The sequence below is a fragment of the Lonchura striata genome, chromosome 20, assembly GCF_046129695.1.
Source record: "Lonchura striata isolate bLonStr1 chromosome 20, bLonStr1.mat, whole genome shotgun sequence".
Taxonomy (NCBI): domain Eukaryota; kingdom Metazoa; phylum Chordata; class Aves; order Passeriformes; family Estrildidae; genus Lonchura; species Lonchura striata.
The window spans coordinates 4,763,657-4,787,846 of NC_134622.1; the positions used below are offsets into that span (position 1 = coordinate 4,763,657).

The following is a 24,190-nucleotide window of genomic DNA, read 5'->3' on the forward strand; positions in this document are numbered from 1 at the left end:
AGCGCCCCGCCTCCCGGCCAATCAGATCGCTCTCTTGCGCCCGGGCTCCGCCCATCACAGAGCACTCTGGCTGTCGACCAATCACGTCGCCCGTTGGCGTCGCGACCCCGCCTCCTGCATCGCTGGATCATCACAAAGACCGCCACTCTTTGCTCCGGCCCCCATTGTGACATTTTGAGCTTCTATTGGCTGTGGGTGAGGGGGCGGGGCTTAAGACGGCATATAAAGCGCCGCGGGCCAGCATGGCTTAGTTATCCCTCGGCGGCCGTGGGGAGCGGTGCGAGCCGTGAAGAGCGGCTCGGCCCGGCCGGGCGGTGCGGGCCGCGGCGAGCGGTTCCGCCGGGCGGGCTGTGCGGGCCGCGGCAGCCACGCCGCAGCCTCGGGGCCGGCTGTGCCTCGCGGGGCTGCGGAGGCTGTGCGCCGTGTTTGAGGGGGAAGCGGGAGCCCCCATTCTGGCCGCCCGCGGTCCCCTGCGCCGGCCCCGCCGTGTCCCTCGCCCCCAGATCGGAGGGGCACAAGGTGCCGGCCCCCACAAAGCGAAGAGAGACAGAGAGAATGCCGGCCCCCACACACCGAAGAAGGACGGAGAGCGCTCCCGGCCGGCCCAAGGCAAGTAGGCAGAACGGCCGGGGGCTGCGAGGGCGGCGGCAGGCGCGGGCCCGTCCGCATCGGAGGAGCGCAGAGGGAACGCCCGCCCTGGCCCCGCAGCGCGGGAGGCGGTGGAGCCAGCGCTCCCTAAATCGCGGGGCCACAGCGAGCCCGCGCCGGCCCCTCCAAGCGGAAAGGGGACAGCAGCTGCCCCCTGTCCCCCCCAGTCGGAGGGGCTCTGACACGGTCCCAGCTCCCCCCATATCGGAGGGCGACAGGCGCAGAGGGCTCCCCCAAAAGCGGATGGGGACCGAGGTCACCGCCGGCCTTGCGAAAGTAAGGAGGCTCGAGAAACCCCCGATCCTGCAGAATGAGAGGGACGGGGACACGTCCCTCCCGAGCATCCCCCAGGGCGAGAGGGACGGAGACCCCTCGAACAGCTCCCCCCTTTACCCCGCCCCCGCGGACGGAACAAAATAAAATCGGCAGGAATCCCACTTCACAGCACACGAAGGCTTTGGCTGATACTTGTTTTCCCAAAGAGTCACTTGTGAAGAAAATTTGAAAAAGCAAAAGCCAGGCCCGACCCCTCAGCTTGACAGACTGGTCAACGTATCCAGTCTGGTCCTTGTTTGCTAAAGAAACCTCTTGGGAAAAGGGTTAATCAGAGTGTTCCAAAATTCAGCCTTTGTCAAGCTTTTGGTGCCATTCCTCCAGACAGATTCATCTGCCCTATGGGAGCCAGGGAAACTTTGTCCACTCTCCCCTTCCAGGTGGCTCGGGAGTCTCCATCCTCCTGCCCTTTAGGGGAAGGGTTGAAGAGGGTCTATTATTGTAAATGTAATATCCCTGTAATAGTATGTATTTTTCCTTAACTTTGGCCACAGCATCCTGGGAGCCGGCAGTTCCAGGACACTTGCCTCTGGGAAGATCTTCTTGCAGAGAGCTGGGCTCTCTTTTTTACTTCCAGGCATTTCCTGACCATCTGCATCCTCAGGGATGAGCAGCTTCTGCAGACAGCCTTTTTAATTTTTTCTCTTTTTTTATTTTCTTTTATTTGTTTTCTCATATTGCTTCATAAATACCTCAAAGAAATTATCCTTCACTGCTTCTGTGTTACAGGTTGGATAGGGCTTGGAGCATCCTGGGATTGTGGAAGCTGTCCCTGGCAGGGGGTAAAATGAGATAAACTTAAAATCCCTCCCAACCCAAACCATTCTGGGTCTCTGTGTTCTGCTCAAACATACAATGGGCCCCAATAGCTGCCAATGCCAAACCTACCTGTTAATTGATGGATGAATAAATTCCTGGCAACCACCACCACAAATGGAAGGAAAACAGCTCCATCAGAGGGACCAGCAGAGGCTGAGGTTGGAAACAGGGACATCAAGGTTCCTTACAGCACAAGCACTCTTCCTGGATTGATGCTGTTGCCCTCTCCAGATGGATTCATACCCCAGCATTTTGTCAGGGAGTAAATAAAATACTGAGAGCAGATAATTGCTGGTTCCCTGTGAATGCAGTGTCCTGGTGAGGTCATGTCACTGCCACCATGGCACATCCAGCCCTGACATGGTCAGTGATGTGTCCCAGGCCACTGAATGCCCCTGGAGCTCATGGTCATTTAGAATCTTGCTGGAGACTCAATTTGGAGTTGGATCCAACCAGGTAAATGGCCTGAAAGCTACTCCCCCTAATTTTCTTGTAAGTGGGCTATGTATCAAAATGGATTTCTAGAGCAGTAAATTATAATTTAGTGCTTATTATAATATTCATTAAGAGCTGCTGTCTGCTGTAGTGTTACACCAAATACTAATTATTAGAAATTAAGGTGACAGGAGGGAATAATATTCTGAATTGTGTAAGTGGGAGTAATAAGAGCCTAGGAAGGATAAGCAAACAAAGCAGCAGGAGAATTCCCTTTCTTTAGGGAAATCAGGAATGGAATCCCTAGGGGTAATGGAATCCCCAGTAGCCCAGCACTGGGAGGCAGGGCTGCCCAGGAAGAGGCTGTGGGCAGGGGACAAAATTAATCAGAGCTACAAAGACACCAAGCAGAGGGTTCAAAGTGTTCAGTTTTGGGGCACCACTACCTGGCAGGATCCATCCAGGGGATTGACCTCCAAAGGCTCCATCTTGCCTCAATGTTATTTTTCTAGTTTTTTTCCTTAGTTTGTTTATTTTTTTTTATTCCTCTTCAAGCTGAAATTTAATTCCTACAATGATTTTGTCCCAACCTAGTCTAGTCTCTGCTCATGGCAAGCAATAGATAATCTTTAAGGTCCCTTCCAACCCAAACCCAGCTGCAGCAGGGGTGAGATGGATGCAGAGCAGGATGAACAGCCAGGGAAGCAGCCAAAGCCATGCAGAGCTGTGTGAGTGACATAGTTTTTCCAGTCCCCAGCAAAGGAGAATCATAAACTTCACTCTTTATTGTTGTCCATGCTGCTCCACACCAAGCACAGCTGTCTCCAAGGCCTCCCTCCAGCAGAACCTTTATAAATTATATTCCCTCTCCCCCGTGGTTTAATTAGGGGGGAAAAAGAATCTCATACATGGAAGTGATTCGTTTGTTGCCAGACATTTTCAGGTTTTCCATTTTCTTCTTGAGTAGGAAAAAGTCATTTACCATGTTCTTTTCTAACAGTTTCCAGGGATGTCCCACAAACACGGCCAGGAGCCACCAGTAGTCAAGCCCTGACGGAGTTTCTTTGCTTGAGTAAATCAATGTTTAGCCACTAATGGGAGCTGAATGCCCATTTTCCATGCCCCATTTGTTTTATTGCCAGGGCTGGGGTGCAGGGGAGGCATCATGGGGCAGCTCTCCAGAAATCCCAGTGAGCACTCAGAATGTTCATTCCCATCCCATAAAATGGGATGCACTCACCAGCTGGAATAACTCACAGTGCCTGGCTCTCTCTCTGTCCATCTCTATTATTTTTTATTTGGAGTTTCCACAGGGTTGTTTTAATTTGGGGAAAAAAAAAAAAAAAACCCAAAAAAAACTTGCTCAGTTTTTGCCAGCAAAACTCCCTTTGGAAGAATTTTTTTTTGCCACCGAAGGGTGTGTTTCATTTTCAGAATGCAAAGGTATCTTTTCCCCTGCCCTGTTGGTCCCTTCAGCCTTGCTGTGGGATGTGGACAGGGATGGGAGCCCTGAGCCACCTTGGGACAGCAAAGGCAGGAGCTGACCCACCCTCAGGTTGAGGTGAAGTGATTAAAGCTTGTGGCTTCCACCAGCATTTCCTGCCTGTAATTAATGCTTTTAATGAGGAGGCATATGGTAGCCCCCTCCTCCCCCGGCATTTTGCCAGGTGTGGGTTCATTAACAGCTGTTAATTACACCATGGTGTGGGTTCATTAACGGCTGCTAATTACACCATTATTCAGCATGTAAGTCAAGGAGGGCTACACCACTCCAACTGCCTGTGAATTCTGCCAAAATTTTCTTAATTTAAATGTTCTGTTTTCTCCTTATACAGGGAACTGCAGCCCTAGGGGTTTGCAGGGCAAACCCTGGGACACAGAGCCAGCGCCTTCCCTACTTTACCTGACCCCTCTCCATGCACAAGGCCTGCAAATCCAGCTGCACTCTTCCTCCTCACAGCCAGGTCATGCTTTTATTCCCAGGGGTGAGTTTTGTTGGAAGTCTGATAGTCTCAGGAACTGTAGAGGGGCTTGAAGCCATTCTCTATCTGATGGAGCATCCAGCTGCCAGGACATCCTCAGCCCCATGGATCCTCAGGGCCCCTCCTGTGTTCCAGAGCAGGAGGGCATTATCCTGGCAGGAAAACCAGTGGCTTTGTTCCCCTCAGACCTCAGCTCTGCTGCTGGGGTGTTCCTTGCACCAGGTGCTTGACATCAAGGCTCTTTCTCCTGAAATAGGCTCTTGGAAATGTTTTACCAACAGCTGGTTACAGCTTTTACATTGAGTATTATGAGGTAGCTCACTCCCAGCCTGGGGCTCTGAATATTCCTGCTCCATGCAAGTACTGGGAGAAAATGAGCATTAAAATCATCCATCTGGAAGTTCTCCCCTGTGGCAAGCACATTTCTCTCCCTTTCAGGGTTTTTCAGAGGTGCACAGAGAGAAATGAAAGAGAGAACATTTTTTATTTCTGCTCTTTGTTTTTCCCATGTGGAATGTGTTTGGAGAATTGTTTACCTGTGGTGATTACTTGGTTGGGTTCTGGTGAGGATTGTTTGAGCCTGATGGCCAATCCAACTCACCTGGGGCTGGACTCAGAGAGGGTCACGAGTTGTGTTAGAGTCAGAGAAAGTAGTATGTAGTTTTAGTGTCCTCCTTTTATATAGCATATTGATGTATTTTAGCATAGTTATAATAAAGAAATAATTCACCCTTCTGAATTGAGTCAGACATCATTTCTTCCCATTGGATTTGCCTGCATTAACAATACTCCCCCTTCCTTTCCAAGCCAGTTCCAGGTCCTGCTCCTGCATTAGCCTGGTGCTACCCTACTCACCAAGCCACTGGATCCAGCTGCTGTGGATGTGGCACTCCAGGATGTGCTGAGTGCTGGCCGTGGCAGAGCTGGGGGAACCGCTGGGATTGATGCCCAGAGGGCTTTTCCAGCCCAAGGAATTCCATGATTCTGTGAGCTGCCACAGTTCCCTGCCCAAGGAACATCAGAGATAATTTATTATAAAATATTTGATTATGGTGACTGCAGTGTGTGGGAGGATGGCATTTCTGAGAGCAGGAGGGAAGGGATGATCACAGGAGGGCCCAAGGCCAGCATGGGTTAAATCTACAGCAGGAGGCTGGGATGCTCAATCCCAGATTTAGCTGTGGACACATTTCCCTGGCTGGGGACACAGCAGGACATCAAGGGGTCAGGGAGTGGGCCGGGCACAGCCCAGTACAACCACTGTGCCCAGCATTCCCCCCACCCACCACTCCAGCCTGGCAGTGAAATTGTCTCTGTCTGCCTGGGAGAGGAAAAACCTGTGAACATGGGAATAATTCATTTTTGAAGGAAAATAGTGTTGGGGTATACAAAGTCAGTAGGGTGCAGCTTTCTACCAGTCCGTGTTTTCCTCATATTGTGTGTGGTCACTCTGGGCACAGAACACCCAGGAAAAGTGTCTCCTGTTTACAGAGAATAAAACAACTGATTCACCTGAGGAAACACGATAAGTTTTGATGTCTAGGAAAGTTACACTGAGTTGGAAAAACAGACCAACCTCCCGTGGAGCAGATCCCTGGGCCGGGCTGCTGCTGCCCTCTGCTGCCAAGTGACACTTTTCACTCTTCTCAATTCAGGGAAGAAAGAATTCCAAACTGCGTTTCATGTTTTCAATACACTTTTTTATTGAAATAACCTCTAAGTGATTCACCGGGTTAATGACTTTTAAACCTCTATGCTAGTAAAGTAGAATTAATATTGATATTTAATGATAGGACTAAACAGGAGATTAAAAAACTGATGTGGAAAGTGTCAGGGATTTTGAATTAAGCACAGAGAGAATAAGTTTAATTCAGACACAACAGCTTATCAATATTCATAACATTTTCACTTGAAAATCTGATTAAATGTTAATAAAAGAAACTTTGTTTAGTAGAAAAGGGACACTGGGCAACCAAAAAAACCCCAAACAAATATATACATAAAGCAACATAAGGTGAAGTAGGACAACGTGATGGAATTACTCATTTCCTCCAGTGGCTTCTGTTCCGGGCTGACAGAAACACAAGCACAGGCAGAGTGGTGAGGAACCCCCAGATTCCAGAAACTGAGCTGAAATTTGGTTTGATGCCAACAGATCTCATCAGAACCTTGTAGACAGCATCAGTGTCATCCTTCTCCCTGCATTTCACATCCAGGCAGTTCCCTGGCCACCGGCAAAGTCCCCGGGGCCTCACTGACCTCAGGCTGGAAACCACCTACACATTCCTACAAGTCTTACATTGTGTTCAAAGATAACATTCAGTGTTTTCAAACTCTTAGCCGGCCCAAAACTTAGGAAGTTAACAATCTGAGTTACATTTTACAGGCTTTCTCCCCTTCCTGCCTCAGGGAGGTGCAAACTGGCACAGTTCAACAGCTTTTAGACCAAATCCTTGCAGGGTGAGCAGACTAAGGGGAAGATCAGACCCGGTTATTTTAAGCAAGCTGTGTCTATGGCATCTGCTACCTTCTCCGAATTTCCCTTACATTAACTGATCATCCAGCTTCAATTTTTTGCTCTTCTCCTCAACGTCTTTCAGCACCTCCTGCAATTTCTTAGAGCTCTGTGTCAGGAGGGCAAGGCTTTCCTTGAAGTTGCCGATCCCGTACTGCCGGCAGATGTTCTCAAGCTCATCAAAGCACTGCAAAGTCTTCTCCAGCTCGGCCTTGACAATCTTCTGCTCCTCCAGCTCGGCTAGCAGCGCCTGCTCCATGGCCACCTCCGCCCTGTACTGCTCCTGCAGCTGCCGCACCTCGTCCTGCAGCGCCTGGAACTCCTCCTCGCTGCAGCGGTACTGCTCCTGCACCCTGTCCTCGGGCAGCAGCACGTTCTTGGGGATGTTCAGCACCAGCTGCAGCAGCACTTCTTCCATTTTGGTGAACAGCTTATCGAAGTGCTCCTTCATGAAGAGCAGGAATTTCTCGGTGCATTTCCGGATCTGCGAAGGGCTGATTTTGCCTTCGAACTTCTTCAGCATCACGCCCTCCACCACCTGCAGCATTTCGAAGAGGTAGTCCTGGAAGGCGATGTAGATGCGCAGCATGCAGGTCTGCGGCGTGAACCCGAAGAACTGCGCCTCGTAGGTCATGGGATCCACCGACATGGCGGCGGGGGGCCGGGGCGGGAGGGCCGCGAGGGGGAGACGGGTCTCGCAGGGCTCCCCGGCGTTACCCGAGGCGGCGGGGCCGCTGCTGCCGCTCTCGCCCATACCGCTCTCGCCGCTCCCAATGCTGCTCATGATGATGATGATGATGATGCTGCTGCCGCTGCTCCCGGCCCGAGGCCGGTTCTGAGGCCCGGCGGTGCCGCCGCGCTTTTCCCGCCTCGCTCCAACTCCGCCTCAGGGTCGCCCCGCCCGCAGCCAATCAGCGCCCGCCAGGCCACGCACCTGCCCAATCACCGAGCGCTCCGTCCCTCGCGCCCGCTGGCCTCTCGGCCAATGACAGCGAGAGGTGGTGGGCTGTCACTGCAGGACGACCAATAGGAGCGCGGAGCGGAGGCCGGGAGCTGGGTATTCGGCCAATGAGAGCGCAGAGCGGAGGGAGGGCGGTGCTGCTCAGCCAATGGGAGCGCGGGGCGCGGGGCGGGGCCGGGCCGCCAAGATGGCGTACCAGACGTTCCGGCAGGAGTACCTGCAGGTGCCGCCCGTGACCCGGGCCTACACCACGGCCTGCGTGCTCACCACCGCCGCCGTGGTCAGTGCGGGCCGCGGGGGGGAGCCGCGCCGGGGGCGGGAGCGGGGCGGGCGCGGGGCCGCCGTGGAAGGGGAGCCCTGAGGCACCGCCCCCGCTCGGGGCTCGGTGAGGGGCCGCGAGGAGCCCTGAGGGAGGGAGCAGCCCCGGGAAGCTGCAAAGCACGAATCGGTAACAGCAGCGCTACAGGGCTGTTGTATTGAGGCTCCCACTTGCCACAAACCTCTCAGTGCTGATTGAGGGCTTGCTGGGCTCTTTTTGACACACAGGAGTGGGTTGCTGTTTTGGATGTGTGTTTTTTCTTCTTACTTTTTTTTTTTATTATTCCTTGTACCGATCCTTTCAAAATGTTCTCTTCTTTTTCAGCAATTAGAACTTATCACGCCCTTCCAGCTGTATTTCAACCCTGAGTTAATATTTAAGCACTTTCAAGTAAGTGTGTTCTGAAGCACGGGAGGTTTTAAAATGTGGTGTAGAGTATTTTTAAGTGCTTGTCTTCTCAAAACGGTGTACTTCTTGTATTAGAAATACACTTTTTAAAAGCTATTCCAGCCAGAGTGCAGACCACTATGCCTTAAAATAGGTTTTCATTTCATTTTCTGTAAAGGAGATTTCCGTTTTGTTGTTACTTGCTTTCCTATTTAGACAATAAAAATAAGCTGTCATGTTTAAAGTCCTTGTATTTGTCTTATTTCCAGATATGGAGGTTAATCACAAACTACTTGTTCTTTGGACCAGTTGGCTTTAATTTTTTATTTAACATGATCTTTTTGTATCCTTCACCAAGTTGTGTTGGTTCCCTTGGCAAGCAGAGTTCCAGAGTGCAGGAATGCTGCACACAGGAAAGGTTGAATTCCTGAGAATTCAGCAATGCCAGCTTCACTGGTATCACGAATGGGCTTCAAGAATTTTGACAATTATGTTTTTGGTGTTAAGAATTTGTACAAGCCTGATCCTTCAGGTTGGTGCTCACCTGGTGCAGGAGAAAATTCCAGGTAACTTTTTTGTCTCCCGGGTCACCCTCTCTGCTGAAGTATCCAGAAAGAGCCAAGTGATGCAGTAAATGGATAAAACACTTTGAAGGTGATGTAGAATTGAATCATTTTCTGCTTGGATCTGTCTCTAAACTCACTTGCAATGGAGTTTTCCTGACCTGTGGCCTCAGATACCGCTACTGCCGCATGCTCGAGGAAGGCTCTTTCCGGGGTCGCACGGCAGATTTTGTATTTATGTTCCTTTTTGGAGGACTTTTAATGACTGTATCCTTTCTGTTTTAATTCCAAGCTCCTTTAGTAAAGCTACAGATGTGTGAAGGAGAACTGGAACCACGTTGTTACTGTTACCTTAGTATAGTTTGTTGCACAAGGAGTAGGGATATTTGTTAGGGTGGTTTTGAATATTTTGGGATTGTTGCTGGTTTTTCAGGGTCTTTTTTCTGCTTGATGAGGTTATCAGGGGACTGTTCAGGTGTGGGATCGTGCTCGGGTTGTCTGTGAAGAATTAAATTCTGCTTTAATGAGATGATCCGTGCTGCAGGTACCCCAAATCCCGCTGCAGCTTTGGATTTGATGGACGGTAGTTTGATGTACTCGCACCAGGGAAAGCAGATTTACCAGCTGTGTGGAAGACACAGGATTAGGAATTAAGCTGTGAAATTCCTGACCTCACAAGTGTTTCCTTAGCGAGCCATGGCAGCTTTTTGGGCTGTTTGTGAACCTGGTGTTCCTGGGGCAGGCGTTCACCATCATGCTGGTGTACGTCTGGAGCCGCAGGAATCCCTACGTCCGCATGAACTTCTTCGGTCTCCTCATCTTCCAAGCCCCATTCCTGCCCTGGGTCTTGATGGGCTTTTCTCTGCTTTTGGGGAACTCCATCATTGTGGATCTCCTGGGTGAGCAATGCCAGCAATCTCGAGGATCTGTTCCTCCTCATGCTTTATGTGAAACAGAAATGGGGACAAATCCAAGGGCTAAATGCCCTAACATTTGATATTAATTCTTCTGATATATTTATTATTTTATATTTTAGGCTTTTCTGATTTCTAGCCATTGTAGCATGTTTTGTGCTGTGATAAAGGATGGAAAGAGCTTTTGATGTTTTGGTTTTTTTTGCTTGGAATCAGCCCTGATGCATCATCTGACTGAAATAGCATCAGTCTACTGAAATAAAATAGCTTGTATTACTATTTTATCAATTCTAACAGAGCCAAAACATCAGTACTTTTAATAATAAGACCTTTCCTCAATATTAACATAATATAGTATAAGTTAAGCTCTTTACCTGCTGTTAGCTTTCTTCCTTAGGTTTTGTATTACTGTATTTGTATTTTCTGTGAAAGAACCAATGTATGTTGTTTTCCTGAAAACTCTAGTGTAAAGCATTTGAGAGTTGTAAAGGAGACCTAGTGAAAAATCACCTTTTGGCTTTTCTTTCTATACCAGGCATTGCCGTTGGGCATATATATTTTTTCTTAGAAGATGTGTTTCCCAATCAGCCTGGTGGTGGAAGGCTCCTGAGAACACCATCTGTCCTGTGAGTATTGGTGTCTGCTTTGGAAGAGACGTGGAAAAAATGCTTGTTTGGAAAACTGTTTGCAATTCAATCACATCAGCTTCTGGTGAATTGGGCAGAGACAGAATTGGGGAGTGTCTGTTCTTGCTTTTTATTGAACTTGCATTGCCAAACGAGGTGCTGGAATTTGTTTAAGTGGGAACCAACTTAACTGGGAGAAGAGCTATAAAGGATTTTGCCTTTGGTTTATCTGATAACACTTCTCAGGCTTTGCTGACAGCTTTTTTTGTGGCACCAAAGCTGTGTCCCCTGCTGAGTTTGAACAGTGGCTGAGGTACTACAAGTAAGATATTTGATGGGCTTTTTTCTTCTGTAAGTCATCCTTATGTCACAATTTTGGAAAAAAACAAAATCCTTCAGTGTTTATAGTATTGAGCAGTTGTGCTCCCACTCAGTTCCCTCTTGTGTGGATGCTCTAATCCCCTGTGGTCCTCTCCCACAACACCTCTGATAGTTGTTTCTCATAGAATCATAAGACTGAAGATGTCTGGCATAGAATATTTATCCATAAATATCAGAGGATGAACCCCATCAATCTTGATTTGGGATCTCCTTCCTGGTGGCTCCAAAGTGGAGAGCATAAATCCCAGTGCCTGGGCAAGCAGTTCCTGAGGGAGGCCGGTGTGCAGCGCGTGGGCTGTGAGGGCTGAGTGTCAAGGATGCCCGTGCTTTGTGTTTTGCAGGAAAGCAATATTTGACACGCCGGAGGATGACCCCAACTACAACCCCTTGCCAGAGGAGCGGCCGGGGGGCTTTGCCTGGGGAGAGGGGCAGCGCCTCGGGGGATAATCCGAGCCTGCGCCTGGCCCAGGACCCCGGAGAGCCCGGCCTGGCTCCAGCCCCACGCCCGCTCTCCCGGCCCAGCACACAGAGGGCTCGCACAGCTCTGTGGTTTGCAACACAAGCACTTTATGAAATGGCAGTCTCACCCGAGGCACTCCCAGCACCCTTCCCAGTCAGGGTGTTCATTGTGCTGGACATCATCTAAATCCAGTGGAGCCAAAAATTTAAAACTGGAAACTGTTTCCTGTTAACTTCAGTTAACAAGGCCACACAAGTACTTGTTTAAAGTGATTTCTAAAGCATTTTTTTCAAGTTATTTGATACATGAAATCTCTATGGGAAACTTTGCAGGGGAGAAACTCAACTTTTTGGGTTTTAACTATTTTTTTTATTCTTGGATAAAACAACTGCAAGATGATTGAAAGGCTAAGTCACTATTTCAATGGCAAAAGGTTTTTTAATCTGAGGTGCTGCTGTCTCCAGTCATCTTTGAACTGCAGGGAACACAACATGCAGCTTTTCTCTCTGCCAGTTGGATTTTTGAAATGTTCTGCAGGCCAAGGGTTTTTTTTTTCCCCCCAAGAACTGTGTGTTCAGGTGCCCATTTTTCAGACTGGTGGTTAATTAAATAGGTGTGCCTGCAAAATCCACCCCCTGTGCCCTCTGCTGTTACTGGATGACCTGCAGCACTAGAGAAGGAAACCTATGTGGAGTCAGGACTCAAAAATTATGATGAGTTGAATAAAATGTCTTGTGGAACCTCTTTGGTTAATCCTCTGTATCATCCTGTAGTCCTGAGGCAGCAGGTGGAGAAGCAGGGGCTGGGAAAAGCAAGTCCTTCAAGAGACAAAGATAAGTGCAGCTTTTCCCAAAGTGTCTCAGAAGTGCAGGACACAGCATTGTCTGCTCAGGATGTGAAATCTGTGGATGAAGTTTGTTGTGGGGTTGTGTCCAACACAGGCCAGTGAGACTCAGTGGCATTTAGCTTAAAGCTACATTGATTATAAATATTTCTGACCAGCCACATAGGAATTTGGAGCCCAGTTCAGCTCATTGTGGTCAGTTGTTCTTAAATCACCATAGAAAGTATCAGGTGGGGTTTTATTGATTATATCATAATAGATAAAAGGAGTTAAAGTTGCATCTTCATTCTGCATATTAGAGGATGAGCTTCCCCATTAGATGGGATTATCTCGTTTAGTCTCAGATTTTGTTTCTAAAAGCTGGCTACAGGTTTTATTTTATTTTTTTTTTTAATTTATAGTCCAGGAGAGAAATGTGTGGGGATCTCAAGGGAAATTCTTTTTCCACAAGCAGTGTGCTAGATTCTGATAAAATGTGTGGGGTAATTTCTATCTGCATTTTTGTCTGTTAAAAGTTATAAAAAGTTATGGGAGCCTTGAGGGGTTCTTTGGGTTTTTTGGTCTGGTTTTGGGGCAGTTTTGATTGTTTCTAAAACAGACTTCTCGTGCTCCTAGAGAGCAGGAATGAAAGTGTATTGGACAATGTTTCTTCAGCATAGGTTATGAGGCAGGAATTGGATCAAACTCTAATTTTGTGTGTTCTTTTTAGTTCAGTGCTTGAGAACCTCTCCATAGCTTGTGACTGGGATAAGTCCTGAGTGGGAACATGTCCCTGCGCTGCCTGCAGCCGTCTCTCTTGCTGTATAAATGCCCTCCTCGGCTGTATTTGGCTTATTTTTTATATTTGTGTCAGCCGTTCGGGGTCCGCGGTTTTTCCACGGCTCCCCGGCCCCGAGGGGCGCCCGGAGCGGGCAGCGCTGCAAATGGCGGCGGCGGCGGGACTACAACTCCCAGCATGCACCGCGTGGCGCCGCGCGGTTGCGTCATCGGTGCGCCGGGGAGCCCGCGGAGCGCGGGACGGACCGGGCCGGGCCCGTGAGGGGAGCGAGAGATGGCTCAGGACAGCGAGGCGCCTCCGGCCAAGCGGCTCAAGGCGGCGCCCCCCGGCACGCCGCCCCAGAGCGCCGCGCCGCCCGCACACGTGCAGCGCCGCTCCCTGCCCATCTCCGGAGCCCGCGGGCCGCTGCTGGCCCGGCTCCGCCGCCTCGACACCGCTGTCCTCATCGGTGAGTACCGGGACAAGCGCCCAGAAACGTTTTGGGTGTAAATTTGAAGTGTGGCGAGCAGGGAATGGAATGGTTTGTGTGCTTTGGCAGCCGGGGTTAAAGCAGCGGGGACTTGGTTTCTGTGGAGAAGGCAAAAGTATTTCCCTCTCCTTTCGCTGTCTGCCTGGAGTTCAGTCAAAGCCAGGTGGCAAAGCTCTCCTCTTCTAATGACTCCTCACTTACATTTTCACTGATTTTATTATGCTTTCTGTGAGTGCAAACGAAAAATCTTTTTGTTACACTTTGAGGAGCTGAAGATCTACAACTTCCCACCTGGTAGTCTAAAGACTTAGCATTTATTGTAAGTAAATGAGAAATGCTTCGTATGTCACTCCTGTTGGTGTCACACTTCACCTCCAGGGAGGCTGGAGTTCGTTTCTAAACGAGAGGGTGGCTGCAGAGCAGCTGGGTGGATGGAGCTCTGCAGAGGAGGGCATTGGTGGCATCTCTGACCTGCCACTGCTTTGTGGTGGGGTTTCCCTCTGTCTTCAGCTTCCCCATCCTCAAATAGGGCTAAAAGTTAACATAAAAGCCCGAATTTGACAACGCTACAAAAGTGTGGGGCAAAACCCTATTCCCTTGATATTCCTTAGGAGAAACAGGCTCGGGGAAGACCACTCAGCTCCCTCAGTACCTGTACGAAGTGGGGATTGGCCACCCCGGCACCATCGCCGTGACCCAGCCCCGCAGGGTGGCAGCTGTCACCCTGGCTGCCCGAGTGGCTGAGGAGAAGAGGACGGAGCTGGGGAGGCTGGTAGGTTATCTACAGATTGACTTTGGTTTGGTGCTGCTCTGGGGAGGGGCCCTGCCAGGCTTCAGTGGGTAGGATAATAACCAGCCACAGGGGTGATAGTGTTCATTTCATAATTAGTTTTGGGTGCCACAATGTAACAAGGATGTAAAAGCTGTCAGGGAGTGCTCAAAGGAGCAACGCAAAGATGGTGAGGGGACAGGAGGGGCCACATCATAGGAATGGCTGAGAGCACTTGGTCTGTTCAGCTGGAGAAGTGGAGAATTTGGTCAAACCTCACCAAGGTCTGCAGCTTCCTCCTGAGGGACAGCTCCAATTTCTGCTCTCTCTGGCCAGAACCAGGGCCTGAGGGAACAGCTGGAGCTGTGTCAGGGGAGGTTTATGCTGGATCTCAGGAAAGGTGTTTCCCCTGGAGGGTGCTGGGCACTGCCCAGGCTCCCCAGGGAATGGGAACAGCCCCGAGGCTGCCAGAGCTCCAGGAGAGTTTGGACAGCGCTGCCAGGAGTGCACAGGGTGGGATTGTTGGGATGTCTGTGCAGGCCAGAGGTTGGAATGGATGATCCCTGTGGGTCCCTTCCAGCTCAGGATATTCTGTGATTCTATAATTAAATTAATGGAGAAAAATGGCTCTTTACCTGTCCCATGACAGGGTGGGCATGGTCTGTCTCTGTGGTATTGTACTTTTTGATCTGGCTTGTTCCATTTGAAAAAATACTGATTTTTGAATAAAACAAAAATAAATATTGTGCTCTCTTCCATTCCTCCCTGTGTCAGAAATCACTGCCAAGGAGAGCAGAGTGCTGAATTAGTGTGGGTCTGGGGGAGAAAGGCACAGGAGAAAGACTTCCCCTGAATAAAATCCTTGGAGAGCCTGGAATAATTACAGAGAGGAAAGGGGGAAAGGGAAAGGAGGAAGAGAAGGGAAGGGAGGAAGGAAGGAAGGAAGGAAACTTGGGGGCATTTGAAATGAACTTCTAGTTAGGAAGAAGAGATGTTGGCAGTATCATTTGGGTGGCTTGCTACATTTGGAAGAGGAACTGCTCTGCTTTCCAGAGCCTCCATGCCCCTCTGGTTGGCTCAGTCCAGTGCAGTGGCCAGGGCTTTGTGGCCCTTCCCTGTGGCACGGGGGCAGTGAGAAATGCCATCTGTGCTCCCTGTGCTCCCTTCCCCAGGTGGGCTACACGGTGCGCTTCGACGACTGCTCGTGTGCCGAGACCAGGATCCGGTTCCTGACGGACGGGATGCTGCTGCGGGAGGCCATCGGGGACCCTCTGCTGCACAAGTACAGCGTGGTCATCCTGGACGAGGCCCACGAGAGGACCATCCACACGGACGTGCTCTTCGGGGTGGTCAAAGCCGCTCAGAAGAAGCGAAAGGAGCGGGGCCTGCGGCCACTGAAAGTGTGTTTACCCGGGATGGCAGTGAAGGGCAGGGTGGGGCTGGGCTCTGAGTGCTCTCAGCATCTCCCAGGGCCTTCCAAAGGTTTGGAATTTCAGCTTTGACCGTTTTTCTGTTCCTAAAAAGTCTCTTTAAATCTCAGTAGTTAAGGGTGTCTGACTTATGGTGAAGTGGGCCTGGTATGACACCTCTGAACAAGGTATCTGGTCACCACCACACCTTTTTTCCACCAAAACCCCTTGGGTGTGAGCTCTAGGCTAGACAGAGTGCTTGGGAAGTTTTGGCACTGCTTCTGAGATCACTGCAGGTGCAGAAGCTCTGGCTGATGGGACATGCTCATTCCCAGGTAGAGCATTGCACATGGGATGGGTGGATGTCACTACTGGGCATTAAATAAGTACACAGCAGCTTGGTAAGTTCAAAAGAGGAGAAGACCCAGTTTTATTCCAACATCTGGTATTTATAGAATTCCAAATGTGACTGTGGATTGGAGGATGGAATTACCACCTCTCCAACTACACTGGTCTAAAGATCAATTAACCATTTCTCTCCACCCACAGAGAAATATGTAAGCTATTCTATTTCTATATGAAACTGTGGGAACTCTGACTCTCAAATATGTAAACATTATCAGAAGGCTAAAGAAGTTTTATGAGAACTTTAAAACTTTCAAAAGAAGCATAAAAGAAAACACTTAAAAATCAGGGCAACAGGTGGACATGTCAGGAATTTGTGTGAAAGCACATTGGCTTTGCTGGAGGGGCCTGGCAGGGGCTTTGCATGGTCTCGTTCCACACACCAGCCCATTCTGTCACACCAGCATTTTCTGCTTGTGGTAAAAAGCTGATGGCTTTAACAAGGAGAAATCACTCTCTCCTGTCCCAAAGCCTGTGAGTTGTTCTCAGCATGGTTCTCAGGATCCAGAGGCTGACTTTTGGCTGGTCCTGGCTCATTGGTGTCCAGCTGGATGGAAGCTGTAGTGCTGACCCATGCTGTGCTCCCCCAAAGGTGATTGTCATGTCAGCCACGATGGATGTGGACCTGTTCTCCCAGTACTTCAATGGAGCTCCTGTCATCTATCTGGAGGGCCGGCAGCATCCCATTGACATCTTCTACACCAAGGAGCAGCAGAGTGACTACCTGCAGGCAGCACTGGTGTCCATTTTCCAAATCCACCAGGTATGAGGGTCTCTCCAGGTTTGTGTCCCTCTGGGGCCAGGGGTTGTTGTTTTGTGCTGGGGTGTTTGACTGCCAAATACCTGGATTGTTGTGTTGTTCCATTAAACTGCATTTATGTTGGGGTCTCAATGCTGGGCTGACCTCAAGGTGATAAAAGTCCATTTCAAGTTTCCCTAGCCCTGCAGCCAAAGTCTGGAATGCGTCTGATTGTGTTTTCAAGGTTGTTTATTTCTCCTTATCTATAACATTCTTTCTCTGAGCTTCCGAGCTCTGGCTAGCAAGGAGGCTGTGGCATTCTGTCTGCCCTCTCGGGCAGTGTTTACCTTTTATATCAAAAGTTGCCTATAGTCTGTTTACAATAACATGCCAATATCTAACATATGTGTTGGACAGTGAGTCTCTACCTTAAATCAGTAGAAAAGTGTCACCATCACACCAAGACAGGGAGGACAAGAAGGAAAAGAAGGCTAGGACACACCCAGATTCCTCTATCTTGATGCCCTGAACTACATTCTAAAAACCCCTTTTTCACCCTGTGTTAATCCAAATATCACACTACTCAAACCCTTGTGGCTTGTAATTCCTCATACAAAGCTGGCAGTTCTTTCCATGGGCTAAAATGGAAGCCACAGGTTTTTTTTTACTTCATGCCAAAGTCTCTGAGCCCCCTGCCAGGGTCTTGAGATAGCCAGGGCAGCCAGAGGGATGTCCTGGACTCTGACATATTTTGTGCTTTGAAGTGGCTGCTGCTGTTGGGATTTGGGCCCTGTGTGTCCCGGCTGGAGCTGAAGGGAGACTGCCAAGCAAAGCTCTATAATATCAACTCACGCCTAAAACCTGAATGTTCCCCTCAGCTGAGTTCTCTGTACCTGGGTGCTTGCTGGCTCTCTCTGCCTGACCTGGACAGTTATTTGAGGACACAGAAATGCCTCCATCCTTTTGATACTCGATCCCTCAAAATGTAATTTACTTTTTGTCTCTGGTGAATCCATTGGGAGTTCTGGCTGTTGCATACCTTGCACCACATGTGTGTCTTTTCTTTCTTCTTAGCCTGCTTCAGTGGCTTGCTGCCAGAGCCACATCTCATTACCAATCTCAGTTCTCCTTTTCTATCCAAACCCTCCTAACTTGCTTTTTCCTCTGGTTCCAGGAAGCCCCTGCATGCCAGGACATCCTGGTGTTCCTGACTGGTCAGGAAGAAATTGAAGCAATGACCAAAACCTGTCGAGACGTTGCCCAGCACCTCCCCGAGGGCTGCCCACGGATGACAGTGCTGCCCCTTTATGCTTCTCTGCCCCACTCCCAACAACTCCGTGCCTTCAAACCTACCCCTGAGGTGAGGGAATAGGAGGGGTTTCGCTTCAATGAGTCCTTGGATGAAACATATGGACTTTAAGGGGCTAAAGCAGTGTGTACTGATAGTAATCAATAGTCTCTGTTGGCTTTAGGCTGAGTGGTTCCAGAGATATAATACACTGCAACTGTGATGGTTTTAATAGATGCATTCAGTAAGTCACATGGGATCATAAAAAGAAGGAAAGATTAGAAGGCACAGGAATTTAAATTTCCTCCATTTCATAGGAATTTTTTGTCCATATCACAAAAAAGCTACAGCAGCTAATGGGGGAAATACTGAGTAAGCTGAAAACCTGAGAATGTTTGTCAGGGCCATAAGGAAAGGAATACATGCTGCCTCAGGCTCTTTTTTACCTACTCAACAGATAAATAAGACCACAAATGTTGTGCCAGAAATGAAACCAAAATTGTTGAAAGATGTGTTGAGAACAGTTATTCTGGTGTGGTGTATTTTGTTGCAAATGCAAACTAATGTGTTAGAAGCTGATTAGAAACTGAAGATTACCTCAGTTTCTGAGAGCTGGCACAGTAAGCACAGTTGTGTTCACAATGTGGGGGAGGGATAGGCCCACAGAGGCCAAAAGCAGCAGAATTTGTGTTGCAGCTGCTCTAAGGTGGCCTTGACCTGGGTTTGATTTTCTTTCCTCCCAGGGCTGTCGCAAAGTTATCCTCTCCACCAACATCGCGGAAACCTCCATCACCATTGCGGGCATAAAATTTGTTGTGGACACGGGCATGGTCAAAGCCAAGAAGTACAGCCCTGGTGAGGAGTTCTGAGGAGGAACAGGGCCAAGATTTGGGTCTGGGTTTGCAGAAGTTACTGGAGGCCGTAAGTGCTGCTGGAAGAGGATTTCAGACACCCTCCATGCTGTTTAAATTAACGACCCAGGTTTGGGGTGTGGGGTTTGGTGGTGTTTTTGTGAGGTTTTTTTGAGTATCAGCCATGAGGGGTTAAAAATCTGTCAAATGCCACTTCTCTTCAGGGACACAGCATGGGATGGTTCACTGTGCTTCACAGCGCTGAACCAAGTGAGCTCTGAGCTGGATTTGAATGGCAAACCCTGGGAATTCTTACTGCTAATCAATCCTCTGTGCTTTCCAAAGCTGTGCCTTGCTCAGGCAGTGGCTGAGGTGATGCTTTTCCATGCCCAGAAACTGGCCTGGAAGTGCTGGCAGTGCAGCAGGTGTCCAAGGCCCAGGCCTGGCAGCGCACGGGCAGAGCTGGGAGGCAGGAGAGCGGGATCTGCTACCGGCTCTACACAGAGGAGGACTTTGAGAAGTTTGAGGAAATGACAACACCTGAGATACAGAGGTGAGGACAGAGCCATCACACCCCTTGCCACACCTCTTTTACAGCTGGAGCTGTGGGAAGAACTGTGCAGCAAAACTGGATCTAGAGGCTGGTGGGGTGACTTGAGAAAAATGGAAGTGTGGGGACTAGACAGAAAAACTGGGAAATGTTTGCTCAGGGTGGGCAGTTGGGCACTGAGTCTCCAAACACCTAAAGCAATAGTTCTGACTGTCCTCCAGAGTTTGGACTTGCCTCTTCCTGGTTTAGGAAGTAAGGCTTCACCAGCAGCATCAGACTTGTCTCTGTCAAGCTGCAGCACAGACCTGAGATTCTATCTCAGCTTCTACAAAAAAAAGAATAAAATAAGAGAACTGTCTCAGTTGTTTATTCTGCCTATGCAGGTGTAACCTGGCTAGTGTGGTGCTTCAGCTCCTGGCCCTGAAAATTCCCAATGTGCTCACCTTTGACTTCATGTCCAAACCATCTCCTGGTAAGTGGCTACAAAGGAAGCCTTGGGGAAAAGAGCAGGGACATAAGGTGTCATAACAACACAACATAAAGGTGTGCCCTGACTGCCAGGGGAAGAGTAAATGGGGTGCTTGTTCTCTTGGGATAGAGGAGGATAAACTACATTTCTCTAAATGGAAAATACTTGTCCCTCTGGCCAGAGGAGGGAGGCAGTGATGGAACCAGCTGATCTTCACATCCCTCAGTGGGAGGCAGGAGGCCTCACAGTCCTTGTTTTGACAGATGCTATTCAAGCAGCAATTGATCAGCTGGACCTGCTGGGGGCTGTGACCCACAAGGAAGGTCAGCTTGTCCTGACCCCCTTGGGAAAGAAAATGGCAGTCTTTCCACTGGATCCAAAGTTCTCCAAGGTAAAAACTGAAAAAAAAAAACAAAAAAAACCAACCAAACAAAAACAAAACTTTTTAAATCTCATATATTCATCTCTGTACCATTGATGTTTCTCTTTCAAACTCCTTAAACAAGGTGTGAAATTTGGGGTGTTTGCAGTTCTACTGGTATATTTGCTGTACATTAATGTACATAATTTACAGCCCTTTTGCTGGCTTGCTTGTCATTTGTTGTTAAATTTAGGGAAGTTTTTTAAAAGAGACTTTCTTTACTCTGGCACCTCTGAAGGTGAACAAGACAAATTTGTGTGCAATTTTCAGGATTGTTTGGCAGGTCCATGAAATGTCTGTTGCTGTAGCTGGTTTTTCACTGTGTTTGTGCTGGTTGTGCACTGGTCAGTCTCAGGAAGGAGCCTGGCAGGTGTTAAAGGTGCTTGGTGAACCCATCAGAGGATTTACAGCTGTTCTTAGGCTCAGTTTATGAGATTGCCCTAAACAATGTTTGGTGGAGTTCCTGGACTGCCAGGGAGCAGAAAGATCTGCCCAGCTGAAGAGGATTTGGTCAGCCAAAGATGAATTTTGTTGTGTCTGCGCAGGCCATCCTCCTGTCACCCAAGTTCCACTGTGCAGAGGAGATCCTGACCATCGTGTCACTGTTATCAGTGGACAGTGTCCTCCACAACCCCCCTGCCCAGCGGGATGAGGTGCAGGCTGCCAGGAGGAAATTCATCTCCAGTGAGGGGGATCATCTGACCCTGCTCAACGTGTACAGGGCCTACAAGAATGTCAATGGGCACAAGGTGGGATGATCTGAGCTGCCTGAGCTCATGGGGTGAGGGGATTTTGGCAGAGAGCAGAGTTGACACCTGCATCTTCCATGGCTGGTGCCACAGGCATCCATCCTCCAAAGCAGAGAGAAAAGAGGGCCCATCCTTTACAACTGGGATTGGAGGAAGTTCAGTAACAAAGGTTCCTACAGAAAGCTCTGGCAAAGCTTTGTGGGGCCAGTTCTGTAATCACAGCCAGGGCTCTTCCTTTCCTGGTTCCAGCTGGAAACAGAAGGGAGTGGGAGAGTGTTGAGATTTGATGATACATATCTGGACATGTTCTGGGACAGGATTCATTGGGAAAACTTTGAGCATATTTAAAAGTAGATTTGGGTTTATCCTACTCATCAACCCCTCACTGATTTGTGAATCTGTGGACTCATGTACCCCATTCCTTGCAACATCTGACATTCTTACCTGATTTATTTTCATCACCTGCAGGATAACAAGGGCTGTTTTGCAGCTCTTGGTGGCCTTGCTGAGCAGCTCTGAGAGGGAAAAGAACCACCACCTGCTGTTTCTGAGAAGAGTGGGAGGGAATCTAGACATAGTGGAGTAAAGGGAGGTAGAAATATGACCAGGAAGGGGGTCAGCACGTTTTCTCCGAGGCAGATTGTAGAGGGGATTCTGCTTTTTGTAGTATCTAAAGGCTGTCATGCTCCTGAGGTGAAGAAATATCCCCTTCTAACTCCTGGTGTCTCTGCTGCAGGGATGGTGCAGAGAGAACTTTATCAATGGCAGGAACATGAAGCTGATGGCAGAAGTCAGAGCTCAGCTCAGGGACATTTGTATAAAGGTAACTTGCTTCCATATTTCTCTGTTTCACCTGTTGGTATTTTCCTGTTTGTCCCCAAACTTATGTTACTGTGCACCAAGTCCCAAAGAGTGAGAAAATGGGGGATTGTTTTCAGTCTCCTGTAAATAGCTGGCTAAAATTCCTGACTGTGCAGTTGCATTCTAAAATCTTAAAGCTGCAGGGCTTAGTGGGTCAAGGAGAAATGAGAACTTTTAAGAAGACTTCTCAGGGAAGGACCAAGTTTTCCTAAGGGTTTTTCCTGCTCTAGTGCAGGTGGCACTGTGCTGTCTGTGCCACAGAGTGCTGGCAGCCTGTTCTGGCTGGCTTCTCCATGGAGTCAGGCATTCAGTGTGGCAGCAGCTTCCCCTCAGTGCTGTTCCTGCTGGGCACAGCGTGGGAGCTGCCACTGAACCCCTGGCAGTCTGCAGTGACATGGGGTCTTGTGGGGTGTCATTTGTGAATGCTGGTCTGTGGCATTCCCATTCTCTGGACAGAGAGACACAATTCTGTCTCTCAGGAGAAGCACAGAGAGAAGAGAAAACAATCTTTATCTCCGCTCCTTTAATTTTCCCCACGTGGAATGTGGTGTGGAGATTGTTTATCTGAAGTGATTGCTGGGTTGGATTCTGGTGAAGGTTGTTCAGGGCCAGTGACCAGTGGATCCAGCTGTGGCTTGGGCTCTCAGCACAGAGTCACGAGTTTGTTTGTTTGTTAGTTAATAGGGAAGTAAGAACTAAGTATGTAGAATAGTGTAGTATCTTTTTAAATAGTATATTAATGTAATATAATATAGTCTTAATAAAGCAGGTCCTTCAGCCTTCTGATCTGGAGCCAGACATCATAATTTCTTCCCGTTGGGGGTTACCTGATTTCCTATAGCTGGTCAGCCTTACACTCACTTCCAGCAGGAGAGTGACGATCCATTTTGTTGGCCCTTAGTCTGGCTTAGCCTAGCATCCCCCCAAGCTGAATTCCTTAGTCCCCCAGCGTGCTCTCCCAGGAGAATCCCCCAGTCTTTCTGCAGTGGAGCAGGGCTGTGCCCCTCGAGGCTGCCCCGGCTCACTCCCGTCTCTCCCAGCTGTCGATGCCCCTCGAGTCGTGCCGCGGCGACACGGGCAGCGTGCGGCGCTGCCTGGCCCACGGGCTGTTCATGAACGCGGCCGAGCTGCGGCCGGACGGCTCCTACGGCACGGTGGACTCGCAGCAGGCGGTGGCCATCCACCCCTCCTCGGTGCTGTTCCAGGCCAAGCCGGCCTGCGTGGTGTACACCGGGCTGCTGCGCACCAGCAGGTGCTACATGCGCGACCTGTGCGTGGTGGACGCCGAGTGGCTGCACGAGGCCGCGCCCGAGTACTTCCGCAGGAAGCTCCGCATGGCCAACAACTGACCCTGGGACCAGCTGGCTTTTTCAGCTCCGCCTTGAAAGACTTATTTTTCTAAAAATTTAATGGATAGATGTATAACCGTGTTTTTTATAACCTCAAGGAACGGGATGGGTATTTATTTACATTATGTGTTTTTTCCAGAATAAAGAAGTGATGGTGAAAATCCCAATCCTGGGTGTTGTTTTGTGAGGCACAGAACAAATGATCATAGGAACAGTCCTGGTGTTTATGGTTCTCATGGGAGTGTGTTCGTTGTCAGCAGTCTGGGCTTGAAGATGTGAAGGTAGCACAGTGAATCTGTGCTTCTTGTGCAGAATGGACTCTGCCATTTACATGTGCAGTGCTCAGATTCCTGTGGGGAATTGGGAATTAAAATTCTGGTCCTTTGATGGGGTGGGACAGATGCTTTCCTTCTCCTGCCTTGCAATGAGCAGCAAATGAGCCTTCTGTGCTTCTCAATAGCGGGCACTAGTGCCAGCTTCTGACAAAGGGAAGACTTGGAGCCAGAAAACACTGCCTTAGTCACTGTTTCCTCTAAAATACTCTTTCATTTTTCTTGTTCTGAGGAGACTGCCATGCTCTGGCCTGTACACTAGCAGTCATAATTAGGAGTGGGAGGATGTCTGGGATAAAACTCGTGCATGTCTCCCACATTCCTAAAACTCTCATTGTGCCTTCACTCCTGTCTGGGTGCTGTCTGTGCCATCCCTGGTCATTCCATTGTCAGGGATCCCAGGAACCAGGTCCGCCGTTGGCACACTCCATCCTGCCAGGACCGGGACTCGAACCCGGGGTCTCACCGTGCTGGGAGTCGAACTCAGGATCTCAGCGGGACCGGGACTCGAACCCGGGATCTCACCGGAACCGGGATTCGGACCCGGGGGTCTCATTGGGGCCG

General features: G+C 49.3%; 3 protein-coding genes and 1 long non-coding RNA gene across 4 annotated transcripts; 3 read left to right on the forward strand and 1 right to left on the reverse strand.

Annotated features, from left to right (window-relative positions):
- Positions 1-370: 370 nt before the first annotated feature.
- On the forward strand, positions 371-4,956 carry LOC110482003 (uncharacterized). The gene is made up of 2 exons (XR_013340971.1): positions 371-924; positions 1,711-4,956. It is a non-coding gene; the product is annotated as an uncharacterized LOC110482003 (long non-coding RNA).
- A 939-nt stretch (positions 4,957-5,895) lies between these two features.
- Positions 5,896-7,387, reverse strand: MIS12 (MIS12 kinetochore complex component). The gene has a single exon (XM_021550943.3). It carries the CDS (start codon positions 7,379-7,381, stop codon positions 6,761-6,763), a length of 621 nt encoding a protein of 206 aa, XP_021406618.3. The 5' UTR covers positions 7,382-7,387; the 3' UTR covers positions 5,896-6,760.
- A 476-nt stretch (positions 7,388-7,863) lies between these two features.
- Positions 7,864-12,087, forward strand: DERL2 (derlin 2). Its single transcript, XM_021550866.3, has 7 exons — positions 7,864-7,973; positions 8,337-8,402; positions 8,669-8,742; positions 9,136-9,229; positions 9,666-9,861; positions 10,412-10,502; positions 11,225-12,087. The coding sequence occupies exons 1-7, from the start codon at positions 7,881-7,883 to the stop codon at positions 11,328-11,330; spliced, it is 720 nt and encodes a 239-aa protein (XP_021406541.3). The 5' UTR covers positions 7,864-7,880; the 3' UTR covers positions 11,331-12,087.
- Positions 12,088-13,110: 1,023 nt separating this feature from the next.
- On the forward strand, positions 13,111-23,461 carry DHX33 (DEAH-box helicase 33). Its single transcript, XM_021550865.3, is given in 13 exon segments — positions 13,111-13,213; positions 13,216-13,413; positions 14,046-14,206; positions 15,376-15,603; positions 16,610-16,780; positions 17,931-18,116; positions 18,788-18,899; positions 19,289-19,448; positions 19,829-19,917; positions 20,178-20,305; positions 20,881-21,084; positions 21,821-21,907; positions 22,986-23,461. Coding segments are annotated over 13 exon segments (2,136 nt in total). The 3' UTR covers positions 23,295-23,461.
- Positions 23,462-24,190: the final 729 nt, after the last annotated feature.